Below are 14,431 nucleotides of genomic sequence, written 5' to 3'. Positions count from 1 at the left end.
GCCTGGTCGTGTCAGGAAGCACGTCACACAGGCAGCTCCGTTTGAGACCAAAACCTCTACCTCAGATCAGGAGTCACCCCGTCACTCTGACTCGGCCTGACCTGAACCAGGGCAATAGCCCCTCACCACACGGCGAAGGGAGTCCTTACCTGGGACTGGAATCCCCGGAAACACCTGGTTCAACAAGGAGCGGTCCCTGTAACTTCCCTCGGCTCTAAGTGGAAGACGGGTTCCAGCCTCTGCTGGAACCCCCTTGCTGGTTTGTCCTGAATTAACCTGTGTTACTGTTGAGCCGCCTCTCCTCTCTATTTCCTTTATTTGGTTCTTTCCTTAGAGGCCTAAACCAAGAAGGACCTCTTTCAGTGGGTTGAGAGCTGCAAAGACCAGGACCCTGGGCTGCTACCGAGGAGAACCTCTAACCCCCTCCTCGCTTCTGAGTGTCTAGACATCACTGCTCTGGAGAGGACACGCTGGGCCACGTGCCGTCAGCCTCCCGTCAGCACTGCTGTAGGTGACGCCTGTGACACGTGCTCATGGCAGCAGTGGCCTGGGCCACCCGTCAGGGACCTGAAGACTGCTTTGCTGAAAACACTGACCCTTGGGCTTGCAGGTGTCCAGGAGTGACAGGAAGGCACCTCGGCCTCCATCCCGCTCCCAAGTCCCTGCCGTTGCAGCCTCAGCCTTGGGGTCAGAGTCCGCCCAGCACAAAGACTGATGTTGGGAAGCATCCTGCCCACACTGTATCAGCGTGAGCTTGACCCAGCCTGCCTGGCCTCCTCCTCCCCTCCAAGGCTCAACACCCCTACCAGCCAAGAAGTGGCACCCCGGTTCCTGGAAGGGCTCCCCCTGACCCCAGGGAGGACGTGGGCATTCCTGTCCTGTCCCGGTGATCCCTGGAGCGGAGAAGCTGACTTGGGAACAAGACTCCCTCTTCTCCATTCTCTGGCCACTGAATAAAGCCTTTCTTTCCTGGCAGGACACATCTCTTGGACATTGCTTTTTCTGTGGGATGAGCTTCCAGGCCTGGGTTGGGGAGTGAGGCCAGTGGCTTGGCAGGGTGGGAGAGTGGACAGGTCCCCCTGCTCTCCTGCAGGCCCCTGGTGAACGTGGAGTCTGTCTTTGTGAGAGGGGAGATGCTTAGGCAGGCCACAGCACCCAGGGCCCATTTTTAAATTTTTTTGGCACTAGGATTGAACGCAGGGGCACTTTACCACTGAGCCACATCCCCGGCCAGGGACAGTTTCACTAAGGAGCTTAGGGCTGTGGTAAGTTGCAAAGGCTGGCTTCCAACTGGAATCCTCCTGTCCCAGCCTCCCAAGTCACTGGGATAACAGGCGGGGGCGTCACCTCTTGAAGGGCCAGGCTGCAGTGAAGCCACGTGAAGCCACCTGAAGCCCTTGACCACGTCCTCCAGCTCCGGACCTTCTCCCGCCCCACACTGGCCTCTGCTCCAGGCTCCGTCCTGCTCCTCCCCATCTCGTTTTCTAATTCTGTTAGGCCACGTATTACAGGGCTGCCACGCACACGCATGCTGTTTTGTCACTTCAAACACTGTTTTAATGTCTCCCACCAGACCGCTGATGGGAGTGGACGTGCCTGTGGCGCCAACCCTGGGCCTTGGACGTGGGTCACTGGGTGGCAGACCATCCTCGCGGTATGGCTGCCTGGCTGCTCCCAACGCCCTGCTGCTCCAGGAGGCAGCGCTGCCCCGCCCATCTGCTGGCGCGCCTTGAGGCCTCCACGCTGCAGCCTCCACGCTGCAGCCTCCACGCCAGGACGTCCATGCCAGTCCTGCACAGGCACCCACCTCCTGGGAAGCAGGGAACGGAACGGCAGCCTCACGTCCTCTTCCCCGCGCTGGCCTGGAAATCCTTGTAAGCGTGGGGGAGCCTGGTCATGTTGTGGGAAGCTCAGTCCTTCTCCCTAACGCCAATTCATGCTGATTTAATAATGAGGACGCCGTTTTGAGAAAGCAGGCAAAGGCAGGTACGCCTCTCCCAGAGGCTGGGTTGTGCCCATCAGGGAAAAACAGGGCTTTCCAAGAAACTCTTCAGGGGTCACTTCCAGGCGTGCTCTGGTGGTGGTCCCGGGGCGTTCTGATGGTGTTAGATTCGCTTGTTAATTTGGGAGATATCTACTTCCTAGGTCATCTGGCAGACATCTCCTTCCTGTGGTGAGTATTGGATATGGAAGATGACAAAACCCCACACAGTGCCGCCTGGGAAAAGGGGGTGAAGAAGAGAGCCACGCGTTGGTCGCATCGATCCTTTACAGCACGTTCTTTTCCCATTTCAAAACCAGCCCTGGGAGAAGGTGTCCCTCAGACCTAGAATGGCAGTCTCTGGGAAGAGACTTAAGCACTGCTTTCTCCCAAAATAAATCCTTTCCAGATGCTGGCTGCTGACCCCGACCCTTCATCTTTCCCCGCAAAAACAAAAACCCCATATTCCTGAGTGCCCAAACTGACGTGCTCACTAATGAAGTCACCTTTCAATACACCCTGTGTAAACCCAAACTCCTCCTTTGGCCAGTGGCTCATTTTCCACCAGGAAAGTGGGTCCATCAGAGGCGTCACCCCGTTCCTGAATAAAAGCTTTTGATGATTCCTGGTTTGTGTCTGCCCTGGCCCTTCTGTGCTGACTGTGAGTGTGTTCAAGGACAAGGAACTAGGGGAGAAAAGATGACACTGCGACGAGGAGAGTGGACCCAGGGGCTGAAAGAAGGCTGGTTTAGAGGAGGTAGTGATACCGCCGTTTAACGGTGAGTTCTGCTCCTTCTAACGCTGAAGACTGAACACTAGGGAAGCAGCCAAGGCAAGCATGTTAAGCAGGTTTTATTTAAAGGTAATAATACAGACTTCTCCCGGGAGGAAGAAGGGGGCCATGGCTGATGTTCTAAAGTCCCCAGAAGTGAGTGCACCCTACATCTTTTATAGGTTAAGGTCTCCTTTGTTCTCCAGTTCAGTTCTCTTCCCCCTTATCTCTCCTTCCTGCCTACGAGACTAGGCCTGGTTTTGCATAACGTGAAGCCATGGGCAGCGTGAGAAGCCATGGGCAGCGGGAGGGCCAAGGTGATTCGGGCAGGCAAGGGCCCAGGGGGCATTAATTAGCAGCTCCATGCTTGCAGTGGGCAGGCAAGGGCCCAGGGGGCATTAATTAGCAGCTCCATGCTTGCAGTCCTTGATAAAAGCAGGTAAATTTGGTAATCAATGAACTCCGAAGATCCTTGACATTCCATTCTCCCAGGGGCAGTCTCCAACTTCCAGAGGCAGATGGCTTCTTGGTTTCATTTCCTCCATTTGACCCAATCCCCTATTTCTACACGAACTACCTGTCCTTAATTCTGGCTTCAGTAACCTGATAATCCAGTCTGAAACTTGTTATCTTGGAACACAAACCAAACTGGGAATTCAGAGATACCTTCTGGGCAGGATGGTGACCCCATTTTTATTTCTAAGGCTAGATCTAAATATATATATATATATAAATATATATATATATATATATATATTTTTTTTTTTTTTTTTTTTGTACTAGGAATGGAACCCAGAGGCACTTTACCTGATCCACTTTTTAAAATTTTGAGACAGGGTCTCACTAGGGCTGGCCTCGAACTTTCCATCCTACCACCTCAGCCTCCCAGTTCTCTGGGGATCTCAGGCGTGTGCCACCTCGCCCGGCCTCCTAAAGGTGTCCTGGAGTTGGGCGGAGCGAGTCCTGGTTCGCCTTAGGCCCCCTGGCAGCGGGCCGCTACCTCTGCGGCGGTCGTGGACACTGTCCAAGGTGCTGGGCGCCCGGGGCTGGGGAACCGCACCGCACGCCACCGAGTCCCCCCAAGGCTCTCCGGCCCTCGGTGGGCAGGGGCGGCTTGGGAGATGCCGCCTGCGGAAAGCAGGGACCCTCGGGGAGCCGCAACCAGTGCGCTGGCTGGAGACGCCTCAGGGGAAGCGGCGGCGACCTCGGAGGGCGCCCGCCCGGGAGTCGCCGGAGGGGAATTCCGGCCACGCCCACGCGTGCCCAGCGGAGCTCGGGGAGGCGGGCGGAGGGGCGGCGCCGGGGCCGCGTGACTGGCGGGCGAAAGCGCGCGGGCCACTTAGCCCGGCTCCGCGCTGCAGGTGCGAGCGGGCGGGCGGCGGACGCGCGGGCAGCCAGGTGCGCATCCCTCTGGGCAGGGTGCAGAGCTGCGGGGTGCGGCCTGAGGGGCGCCAGGGTCCCGGGGGCGAGGACTCCCTCCCGGGGTGCCGGATCCCACCGGCTAGGGTGCGGGGATGCGGGATGCGGGTCTCCTGGGTGCGAGGGGCCTCCAGAGACCGTGTTGCGGGAGGCAGGTGCGGGTTCGCCAGGCAGGCGTCCCGCCGGGCTGGGTGTCAGCCAGCGGGTGCTCCGTGCCCCGCGGTCGGGTACGAGGCCCCGTGGGGCGAGGCCGCGGGGGGCGGCGCCTGCGTCCCGGTGCGCCCGCCGCCTTTTCCTGCGGCTCTAAGTTTCAGTTTCGCCTCGGGACACCCGGTCCAGCCCCGCCTGGACCCCAGCGCTCCGGCGGCTAGGCGGCTGCGCTGCAGGCCTCTCCTGGGTCCCGGCGACATCCAGGGAGGTCAGCCCCACCCCGCAGCCGCGCCAGCCCGGGTGAGGAGGCTCCGCCCGGCATCCTTGGCCTTCACTAGAAACCCGCGCAGCAACTTCCAGGAGAAGCGCGTCGCGGCCCCGAACAGCGGCGCCCGCCAGGCTCCAGGGCAGGAGTCTGGCCGGGGTGGCGACTGGGGCAGTGCGAACCCCGCGGGCCACCCCGCCCCGACTGCCTTTCCTTGTCGTGGTTGCGAGCGGGGCGGGCCTTGAGTTCTGTCCCGGGCCGGTGACTGGCGAAAGGACAGAGAGGACTGGTGGGAAGGAAGGACGGAAGCTGGGCAGGGAGGCGCTGGGTGCCTGGGCGCTCGCTCTGCCTTTTGCTTCTTGGTGCTGACTTAAAACCATGGAGTGCTTTGGAGAGGGCCCTGCTCTGGAAGTCCTGGTCGGTAGGCCCGTGGAATACTCTGTGGACAGCTTCATTCAGCTGGTGACCGGCCCAGGACACCCCCCCCCCATGTGACCTAGCGTCACCCTGCCGTTTCCCTAGATGTTGAAGAGTGAACACCCCAGGCAAGGCCAGAAACCAGGTTTTACTAAAGGAGGAACAGAGACAGACTCTTCGGCAGAGAAGTGGTCCCAAAGCTGGTGGCCTCAGGAGGGGGTGAATATTGGCTTTGCATAGTGCCCAGGGTTCCTACTTCTCAGCCCCTTCCTCCCCTCCTGCCCATGTGCCAGGAAGGGAGCAATTCAGGGTACCCCTCCCCATTTTACAATGTATTCCCGGAGCAGGACGGACCCGCCCAGGGTAATACTCTTCAACAATCCCTGCTGGGAGGAACTATCCGACCAGGCTGGTGACTGACCAGAGTGAGGGGGATGTGCCCTGAAGGTTTTAACATTTCATTTCCTTTGAATCGACTTCCCCCTTCCTGACCCAACCCGATCATCTGTCTACACTAGCTGCCTGACCTTTGTTCTTGCTTCACTGGGAGGTAGAACCTCCCCGCCACTACACTTAGGCACATCTCCAGCTGGTTATCTGGAGAAGCCTGGAGTCCGGGAGTTCCTCCAGTGAAGGAAATGGCCCCCTGGGAAGGCAGTCTGCAGACTGCCCCTGCTACCTGCGGACTGCTTAACCCGACCCTCTTTCATCTCCCACTTCTGCCCTCCCCTGCCTTAACTGTGTCCACCCAAGAAGCCCCCAAGCTCCGTCCCTTCCTGTAGCTCGGGTGCTGCCTAACAGTCCACTGACCTTCTTCATCTCGAATTTTGTGGATAGGTACATAATTCAATGTGCATGATCTTCCTACCGTTAGTCTGTTGGATGTCAGCTTAATTCATAGCCCAGCTAAAGAACCTCGGAGGGTGGAGGGAAGCCGTTCTTTCTGGAGGGTGGGTAGGGAGTCACTGAAGGTGTTGGGGGAGTGGTATTTGGTTCAGGGGGGTGTGGAGGGGAGGGGCACGGTGGGAACTGGGGATGGGCTGTGGCAGGTGAGCCACCCAGAAGAGCTGGCCTTGGGAGAGGGTTGGGGGCCTGCAGCAGGGGAGGTCCAGCTGTGAAGGCCCTGCTCTGGCCACTGCTTCTGCAGCTCCCTGGTGCACACCAGCAGAAGAGGGGCGTGGGTGGGTGGGTGTGCCTTGGGATTCACAGGTTAGGCAAAAGCCAAGGCCCACCATTTGATGTTGGCCTGGACTAGCTGTGACCCTCTCCCTACTTGGATGTCACCTGGTCAAGGAGAAGAGTGGGCCTCCATAGATGGCAATGTCCTCCCAGTTATTGGGAACCCCGACCCCAACCCATTAGTCCTGGACTGCCCAGCTTGGGCTGGCCTCTGTAGGAGGCAACTAGCGCCTTGCTAGTGCTGTAAAGGGACTAGAGTCCCTGTAGGACTCACCTACCCCTCCTGTGCTTAGGGCTACCTGTGAGGCAGGTGTCTTGTCGCCTCAGGGGAGCAGTGAGGTGCCAGGCAGCCAGGGCAGGCTGCGGCACCCCAGCTCCAGGCTCACTTGCCAGGCAGCTCTGCAGGCTGCCAGGGAGACCCCTGCCCGTCTCCCTCAAGTTCACGGGTTGAGCGGAAGCAACCTGGTCCGCGCTGCAGTCAGCCTCACTGGGTGATGGCAGAGAGGGGAGCGGCTGTGGGATGGAGGGGCATCCTGGGACTTGGGGTGGGCAGTGGCCATGAGCTGCCACAGGGGACGCACTGCTGCTGGGTTTCGATTATCCAGGGGACGTTCTGACTACAGCAATCTCACTTTCTCAGAAAATGAAACTGAAATGGGACTGTGGTCACATGACAGGAGGCGCGGTTTATAGCGGCTGCCTTGGGGGCTCTTGCTCTTGCTTTCAGAGCTGCAGGGGAAGGACGCTGGGCTGGAGGAGCCCCCAGCCAGAGGCATGGAGTGTCCTCGGTGCCAGCACGTCTCCCAGGAGGAGGCCCCCCGGTTCTGTAGCCAGTGTGGAGAGAGGCTGCCTCCTGCAGCCCCCAAACCAGGCAAGTCCGGGGCACTGGGGTCGAGTGGGGGGTGTGGGGCAGCCCTACCTTCCAGCAGATGGGAGCCGGCCAGGGGCAGTGCCCACCCCCTGCAGAACTCCTGGGGAGCGCCATCCTGAAGCGGTTTTGTGAGGTTCTTGGCAGGAGTCACCTGTCCTGCTTTCGGTTTCCTTCCTTTGAGTCAACTGGGGTTTCATTCCTTTGGGGATGAGAAGCCTCTGGAGGGTCCAGAGCGCGTGTGGGGGAGCTGTCTGAGGCTGCGGGAGGGGGAGAGCTCTGTGGGTTTGCAGTGCCAGGGGGCGGGTTGGAGGGACAGGAGGGGAAAAGCTGTCAGACGGGCCTCCCCTGCTCCTGTCCCCTGCCCCGGAGCCCACAGGGCACAGCGCTCCCACAGGGCAGCAGGGCTCTTCCCGACCCTGACAACCCCTGTGTCTGCGTGGGAACTCGGTCCTTGCTGCAACTTCCTGCTGTCCCACAGCGACCAAGTCAGGGTGTGAGCTGGTGTGAGCTGATGCGCGGGAGGTGTGCGAGGCACAGCTTTCTGTCCTTGATTTTTGTTTCCTTGGTGTTTTGTCTCTGGCTCTTTGGGGAGGGGCTTTGACTGAGAGTGAGATTGGGGTCATCTTTTCTCCTGGAACCTTGGCCTTTGCAGGGCGTGTGCACTTGGCGATCTTGAGTGGCTGTAGATTTCTTGCCTTGCGAAGATGGGCTGTGGGATGGCAGAGCCACCCGCCAGGATTCCCCACCCCTGGGTACCAGGAGGAACATCTGCCTGGCTAGGGCCTTGAGAGAGGACGGTTTGCAGTCCCAGAGTCCTAAAAAAGTCAGCCTGCTAACCTGTGACGTGCCCAGCACTGTGCTAAACTTGACATTGTCATAAATCCCTGTCCTACAGATGCTGGCAGTGAGGCACAGAGAGGTTAAGTAACTTGCCCACAGCCACACAGATAGCAATAGGAAGAAACAGGATTTGAACCCTCTGGAGCCCATGGGCAGGTTGAACCATGGTTGAGGTCTTGCTGGTCCCAGTTTGAGGGTGTTGCCAAAAGCTCTGTCCTTGTCCCCCATGCCAATCTGATAACAAGGACACGGTTTTGAGAAAAAGTAAAAAGAAGATTTATTGCTTTGCTAGCAAAGGAGAAACACAGGGGACTCCTGTCCCAGAGGCTGTGTGTGATTCTGCTCATCAGCAGGAACGGGGGCTTTTAAAGGGTGACTCAAAGGCTCCCTTCCACGTGTTCTCTTGGATTGCAGTTCACTTGTTGAATCCCTAACCTTGGGCCTAGAGCCTCCACAGGGGTGTTTCAAAGGAGTGTCAGACTCCTGGGGGATGTCATTCACAATCCGAAAGGCAGGGTTCCTGGGGGCTGACTAGACAGGGATGCCAGCCCTGGCTTCCTCGTGCCCGGTGGTGACTGTTTACAGGAATAGAAACCGAAACAGGCTGCTGCAGAGGGAGATGCCTCCCCGGCCTCTTGGAGGTTCTTCTGGTGGCTCCGCCTGCCACAGGCGGGGCAGGAACCCCAGGAATCCGGGGGTGGGGCCAGCCTGGGTACCTGTGCTCTGCCAGGCACCCTGGCCTGGAGGTCCCATGGATGAAGGCTTGGGGCGGGGACCACGCTGAGGGCTTTGAGAGCTGCCCCCTCCCTTTCCCAGGTCCCCAGGGACCCAGGTGGGACTTGGGCTGGGAGGCCCCTGGGGGAGGCGCCAAGCTCGGCAGGGGGTTTCTTTTTTATTCTGTTTTCTTGGAGGAGGAGTGTTTGTTTCTACTGGAGGAAGCAAATTCAGAGTGCCAGAGCATCAGGGCTGCAGGGTGGGGAGTATGCGGCTGGGCACTGAGTGATGGGCACTCCCCGGGGAGGGGCCCAGCCCAGCCCCCACTCCCAAGGGGTGAAGTCCAGATAATGAGGTCCCTGTGAGGCCTCCCAGGTGGTTCAGTGGAGGCCTAGCCCGGCTGGACCCTGACCCACCTCAGTGACATGGGCCTGCAGGTGGGTGGGAGCAGATGTCCCCGGGGTGGGGAAGAGGCCTGGGTGTGGCATCTGGTATCTGAGTTTTGCTCCCTGCTGCCCCCAGGGCCTGGCACACAGTGGGCTGGCAAAGCCTGCTGTGCCCCTTGTGTTTGCCTTAGAATCGTAACGAAGGCTTCATAACATACATTTGGCGTTTGATCTCCAATAGTGGACATTTCGGGGGCCTGCAGGGCAGAGCCCTCACCTAGTGTCCATGAGCAGGTGTTGCTTCCTTGCGATTCTTTTCTGGTTCTGGGACTGAGCCCAGAGGTGCTCTGTCGCTGAGCCCCGTCCTGGACCTTTTTAGTTTTATTTGAGACAGGGCCTCGCCAAGTTGCTGAGCTGGCTTCGCACTTGCCATCGGCTCTCAGCCTGACTCGCTGTCTCTGTGCAGCTGCAGCTGGGCCCGGGCCACATCCTGCCTGGCTGGTAGCAGAGCCACACCAGGGCCTGGGAGGACAGGCTGGCCTGCAGGGCGGCCCTCTGGTGCTCCTGCTGTTCCCTGACCTGACCTTTCCTCACCCACCTGTGTAGATCCTGAGGGTGACTCATTGGTGGCCCCAGCCCTGGAGGAAGAGATGGAATGCGGGGACACACTGAAGGAGGACGGGGACACACTGAAGGAGGACGGGGACCTGCCCTTGTCCCCGGACTCCAGCGGCTGGCAGGAAAATGCAGCTGAGCCTGGTTCTGATGACGACAGGTCCTGGACCCTCCAGAGAGTGAGTGAGCCGTGCCTTCTCCACCCATCCTATTTCCCTGGTGACCCAGCTGGGCTGGCTCTGGGTCACCCTCACCGCCACCGTGTCCCCCGCCCCCTGGCTTTTCCTGGGCAACCTTACTACGGAGCCGTCCAGCTGGCCCCAGAAGTGCCGTTGTGTGGGCAGTGGCCTGGCTGCCCCTGGTGTCTGGTTGGTCCCCGCAGGAGGCTAGGGGCTCCAGGCCTTGGGTCTCCACCTCGGGTTTCCAGCCCTAGACCTGATATGCGTGTGTCCCAGGAGCTGTGGCTGGGCTGGATGTGGGTCCTGCTTTCCTCTGGGTCTCGGTGTTGAGGTGCGGGACTGGATGCTCCTTCACTGCCCGAGTGTAGGCGCTCGCTGGCTGGCAGGTGCTCTTTCTTGGAGGTGAGGCTCCGGCGGCCTTGGCGGTGGTAGACACCGGGGAATTATTGCTTGGTCAGGGACCCTGCTGGAGCCCTGGGAGGCTTCTGGGGGCTCCCTGCGGTTGTTCAGGAGCACTGGGGGATTGGGGGGCACACCCTGGCTCAGCTCCAGCTCACCGATACCCAGAGTGCGGCATCTGCTCTTGGGCTTCCTCCTGGGCACAGAGGGATTGGTGGCTTTCTGTGCCTGGGCGGGGGCTGGTTGTGAGGTTCCTTGCAGGGAACGCTCTGTGGTTCAGTGCGTGGCAGTGACTCCTGAGCACTGTGGTCCATGAATGGACGTGTGTGCACGCTACGTGTGTGTGCGCGCGTGGGGCATGTATGCGTGTAGTGTCTGGTGTGTGTGGTGTGTTGATTTGTGAGGTGTGTGTGTTTGGGGGGGGGTGTACAGTTGTGTCCTTCCCCTGGAAGCAGGGAAAGCCACCCAGACCTGGACTGTGGGGGACCCCGAAGGCTTGGGTGAGACTTCAAGTGAGAATCACCACAGAGACAAGCAGGGCGTGGCCATTAAAAACTCTGTGGTGCTTAGCAGGACGAGGCTTTGCTCAGACCTTTGTAGAGTAAGTTGAAGAATCTTTCTGGAAGAAAAAAGTGAGCAAGAATAACCAAGAAACCATAGCTAGGGACAGTGGCACATGCCTGTAACCCCAGTGACCTGGGAGGCTGAGGCAGGAGGATCCAAAGTCCAAGGCCAGCCATTAGGGAGGCAACTTAGGGAGACGCTGTCTCACCATAAAAACTGAAAAGGACAGGGGCCAAGGCAGGAGGATTGCAAGTTTGAGACCAGACTCGGCAACATAGCGAGACCCCAAGGACTGAGTGAGATCCTGCCTCAAAATTAAAAAAATAAAAATAAAACCAAGAAAAACCCACAAAGGACGGGGGACATGAGCCCTGCATCTGATCCCAATGTCTCACCTTAAGAAACTAGAAAAAGCTGAGGAAACTGAAACCAAAGGTAAAGAAGGAAGGAAATGCTAAAGATCAGAGCAGAGATAAGCCAGGGAGAACAGCAATTCAGAAAAGTCACAGGATCAAAGGTTGGTTCTTTGAAAAGACCAACAAGATCAGCACACTAAGAAAAAGAGATGATGTGTAAAGAACTCAGAAGGTCAAAGGTCCTGCGTTTTCTATGGGGAGATCTCATGGAAATCAAAGGGAGATCTGTGGAGGACAGGGAGCGGGAGGCAGAGGGACGGGTGGGGGGAGGGGTACTGCCCAATGGCATTGTCACATTGCACATCACGCAGGTAGGGGTGTGTAACAGCGGGACAGTAAACCCCAGCAGTGTGTGCCACTGTGCCACGCCGATGAGAAATGGTTCTGGAGGTGTAGCTCAGTGGTAGAGCCCTTGCCCAGCATGCGGGTTCCCTCCTCAGCACCACATAAAAATAAATAAACCCAAAGCGGTATATATAAAAAAAGAACAGGCGCAAAAGAAAGTAAAGTCAAGAAATGAAGGTGGAGACATTACCGCTGACTTTACAGAAATAAAGCGCAGGACGAGGGAATGTAGATTTAGCATTTGAGCGTCAAATGCTTAACAAAACCTGCTTAAACGCGGCACCACGAGAACGAGCAACAAATGGAGAAGTAGAAAAATTGAACTTCATCAAAGCTTTTCATTCAGAGGAGGACAGGTGAACTGAAAAGGCAGCCGAGGGCTGGGAGACGTATTTGCAGATCTTGTATCTGATGAGGGTTTAGTATCCACACATACAGAAAACTCACGAGTCAACAAGAAGACTGTCCAGCCTAATTCGGGCATGGGGTTGCCTGGAGCAGCCTGCCTTCCCCTCCCTCCCTCCCGTCCTCGCTCTGGGGATTGAGCCCAGGCCTCCCACGTGCTAGGCGACCCTGCCTCTGAAGCATCTCAGCCCTTCTTATTTTGAGACGGTCTCACTAGGTCGCCCAGGCTGGCCTTGAACTTGCGATCCTCTTGCCTCAGCCTCCCGAGCAGCTGCCATTACAGTTGCACACTGCCATGCCTGGCTTGCCTAAGCGCTTCTCCAAAGAAGACGTGCAGGTGGGCAGTGAGCCTGTGAAAAGGTGATTCAGTGCAATGCAGAAACCCCTGGAAACCCCACCTCACACACTAGGAAACTTGATAAAAGGTGTCAAGTCACAGGTGTTGGTGAGGAGCTGAGGCATCCTGCTGGGGGATGTGAAGTCCCGCGGCCCCTGCGCAAGGCCTGTGGCAGCTTCAGGAAGCTGAGTTGAGAATTGCTGGATGACCCAGCAGCTCCACTAGGATGCGTCCGAGAGAGATGAGAAGGGTTGTTCAAACAGATGCCCGTCTGCATGTTCAGAGCAGCAGAGCCACGGGACCCAGTGGCACAGCACGCAGGTTGTCCTCGTGGACGAATGGATGAGCACTTGCTGTGTATGCTCAGTGGAATAGTAGTCAGCCACAACAAAGAAGGAAGTGTCCGTGTCCAGACTGCACCGAGGCGGACCTCAGTGCTAGGAGAAGGAACCGAGGTGCCGCCTTGTGGTGCGAAATGCAGTAGGAGCTCCAGCGGGGCCAGATCAGCCCGGGTGGGGTGCTGCGGGGTGACCGAGGTGGAGATGGGTTGGTTGGGGTGATGAAGCAGAGCCTGCTAGGTGGAGCTGGGGATCGACAGCACTGGGGGCTGGAGACCCCCGAGTTGTTCACTCTCCAGTGTTTGTGGGGGGCCGGGTGTGACTGGGGTGGAGCACTTGCCAGCATGTGTGAGTCCCTGGGTTCCGTGCCCAGCACAGCAACAGAAGCACCCCGAACGCCCATTTTTGCATGATGGTCACGCTGTGTACGATATTGTCAGAGGAGGTTTTTTAAAAACATGCCTGAAGGTCCTCAGGCTGCACTTCTGGCTGCGAGGGCAGAGACCTAGCGGGACCTGAGCAGGTGGTGTGGGAGGCTCCATGTGGCCCTTGGCCCTCAGTGGCTTCCCTTCCTCGGCCTCCTGCTGGACTAGGATGACAGACACTACCTGAGGTTGCCTGGTGGAGGCACACCTGGCCTCTGGAGGCTCTGGAGGCTGTGCCTTGGGTGCCTGGGCTGACCTGCCCCTCTGGTGTCTCTGCAGCTGCATTTGTTGGACACACGGGCCCAGGTGTTTGGGTGGAGGCCCCAGGGGCCAGGACCTGGTCTGCTCTGCCCTCCGGCACCCTCCCGTCTGCCTGCAGTTTCTCTTGTGCCGGGCTAGCTCATACGCTAGCTGTAAGCGCGGAGTCAAGACCCAGCCTCCTGGAGTTGGGTGGAAGCAGGCTTGTGGCGAGCAGCCTGCAAACTCGTTTATTGCAGGAACAGCTATATGTTTTATAGGTTTCTTGCACAATCACAATGTGCCACGGGGGCGGGGGATCAGACCACCAGGTCCCTGTACAGGTTCCCTTGTTAACACTGAGTCAATTTGGGGCAGTTGTTTACTTTCCTAGGTAGCCGAAGCCGAACGCTTCTCCCCACAAGTTTTCCTTACACACTTGAGACGTTCCCTGCTGCCAGTCAAGAACTGGGATTCTCCCAACATCTGCTGGCTCGGCTGCCTTGGGTTCTGGGTCACTGGCTCAGCCCCCTGTGCTTCCCCTGACTGGGCCTGGCTGGGAGTCCAGGGTGTGTGGGTGACCTGCCCTGTCTGAGGGGTCCTGTCTCCACAGGGAGTGGCCTCAGGCTTCTCTAGATGCCATAGACACCTCTGGTACGCGGGCAGCGGCTCAGCGCCTTCCCAGCAAGAGAGTGGAGGAGGCGGCTGTGGGCGAGGTCTCGGACGCCTTTGCGCCAAACCCTGAGCAGGTAGCCTGCGGACCTGGCTGCAGGACCCGCATCCCACAGCCCTGGCCAGCCGGTTGCCATGCTGTGCCAAGCTGGGCTTCCCCCGAGGTGGCTTTGCCCACTGAGCTCTTGGCCCTCATGCGGTCATTTTGGGGGTGCCGTCTTTCTACTCTGTGCTGCATGTCCTGCCCACCCCGACCCCCAGCTTTTATTTTTTGTGAAAGTCTCTCCTTTGGCATCCAGAGGCCACCCGGGGTTCTCACAGAAAAGAGCAGAGGCCACTCCTGTGGGTCTTGGGTTGCAACACCAGGCAGGTGGCCTCCATGGGGCCTGTGCCCGCCAGCAGAGCTGGGCTGTGCTTGAGGTGCCCGTGGTGTGGCAGGCACCCTACAGATCCTGGTGTCTGTATCTGGGGTCAGGTCCTGAGCTGTCATTTTCCAGGGTGTTGG

The 14,431-nt window shown here is 58.4% G+C and overlaps 1 protein-coding gene across 2 annotated transcripts in view; it reads left to right on the top strand.

Moving 5' to 3' along the window:
• Positions 1-4,068: 4,068 nt before the first annotated feature.
• Positions 4,069-14,431, top strand: part of Rnf213 (ring finger protein 213) — a 104,667-nt gene continuing 94,304 nt past the window's right edge. Inside the window, exons 1-3 of one of the 2 annotated variants that reach the window (XM_047545198.1) lie at positions 4,069-4,151; positions 6,911-7,054; positions 9,601-9,788. In XM_047545198.1, the coding sequence (XP_047401154.1) occupies positions 6,958-7,054; positions 9,601-9,788 (285 nt within the window). In that variant the 5' untranslated portion in view covers positions 4,069-4,151; positions 6,911-6,957. Of the gene's footprint in view, positions 4,152-4,518; positions 4,623-6,910; positions 7,055-9,600; positions 9,789-14,431 lie in introns of those variants that run through there. The other variant, XM_047545197.1, reaches the window with a different exon arrangement.

Source organism: Sciurus carolinensis, chromosome 3 (genome assembly GCF_902686445.1).
Source record: "Sciurus carolinensis chromosome 3, mSciCar1.2, whole genome shotgun sequence".
NCBI classification, from domain to species: Eukaryota; Metazoa; Chordata; class Mammalia; order Rodentia; family Sciuridae; genus Sciurus; species Sciurus carolinensis.
Note: the sequence above shows the minus strand (reverse complement) of the source record. Positions and strands in the feature narration are given on the sequence as shown.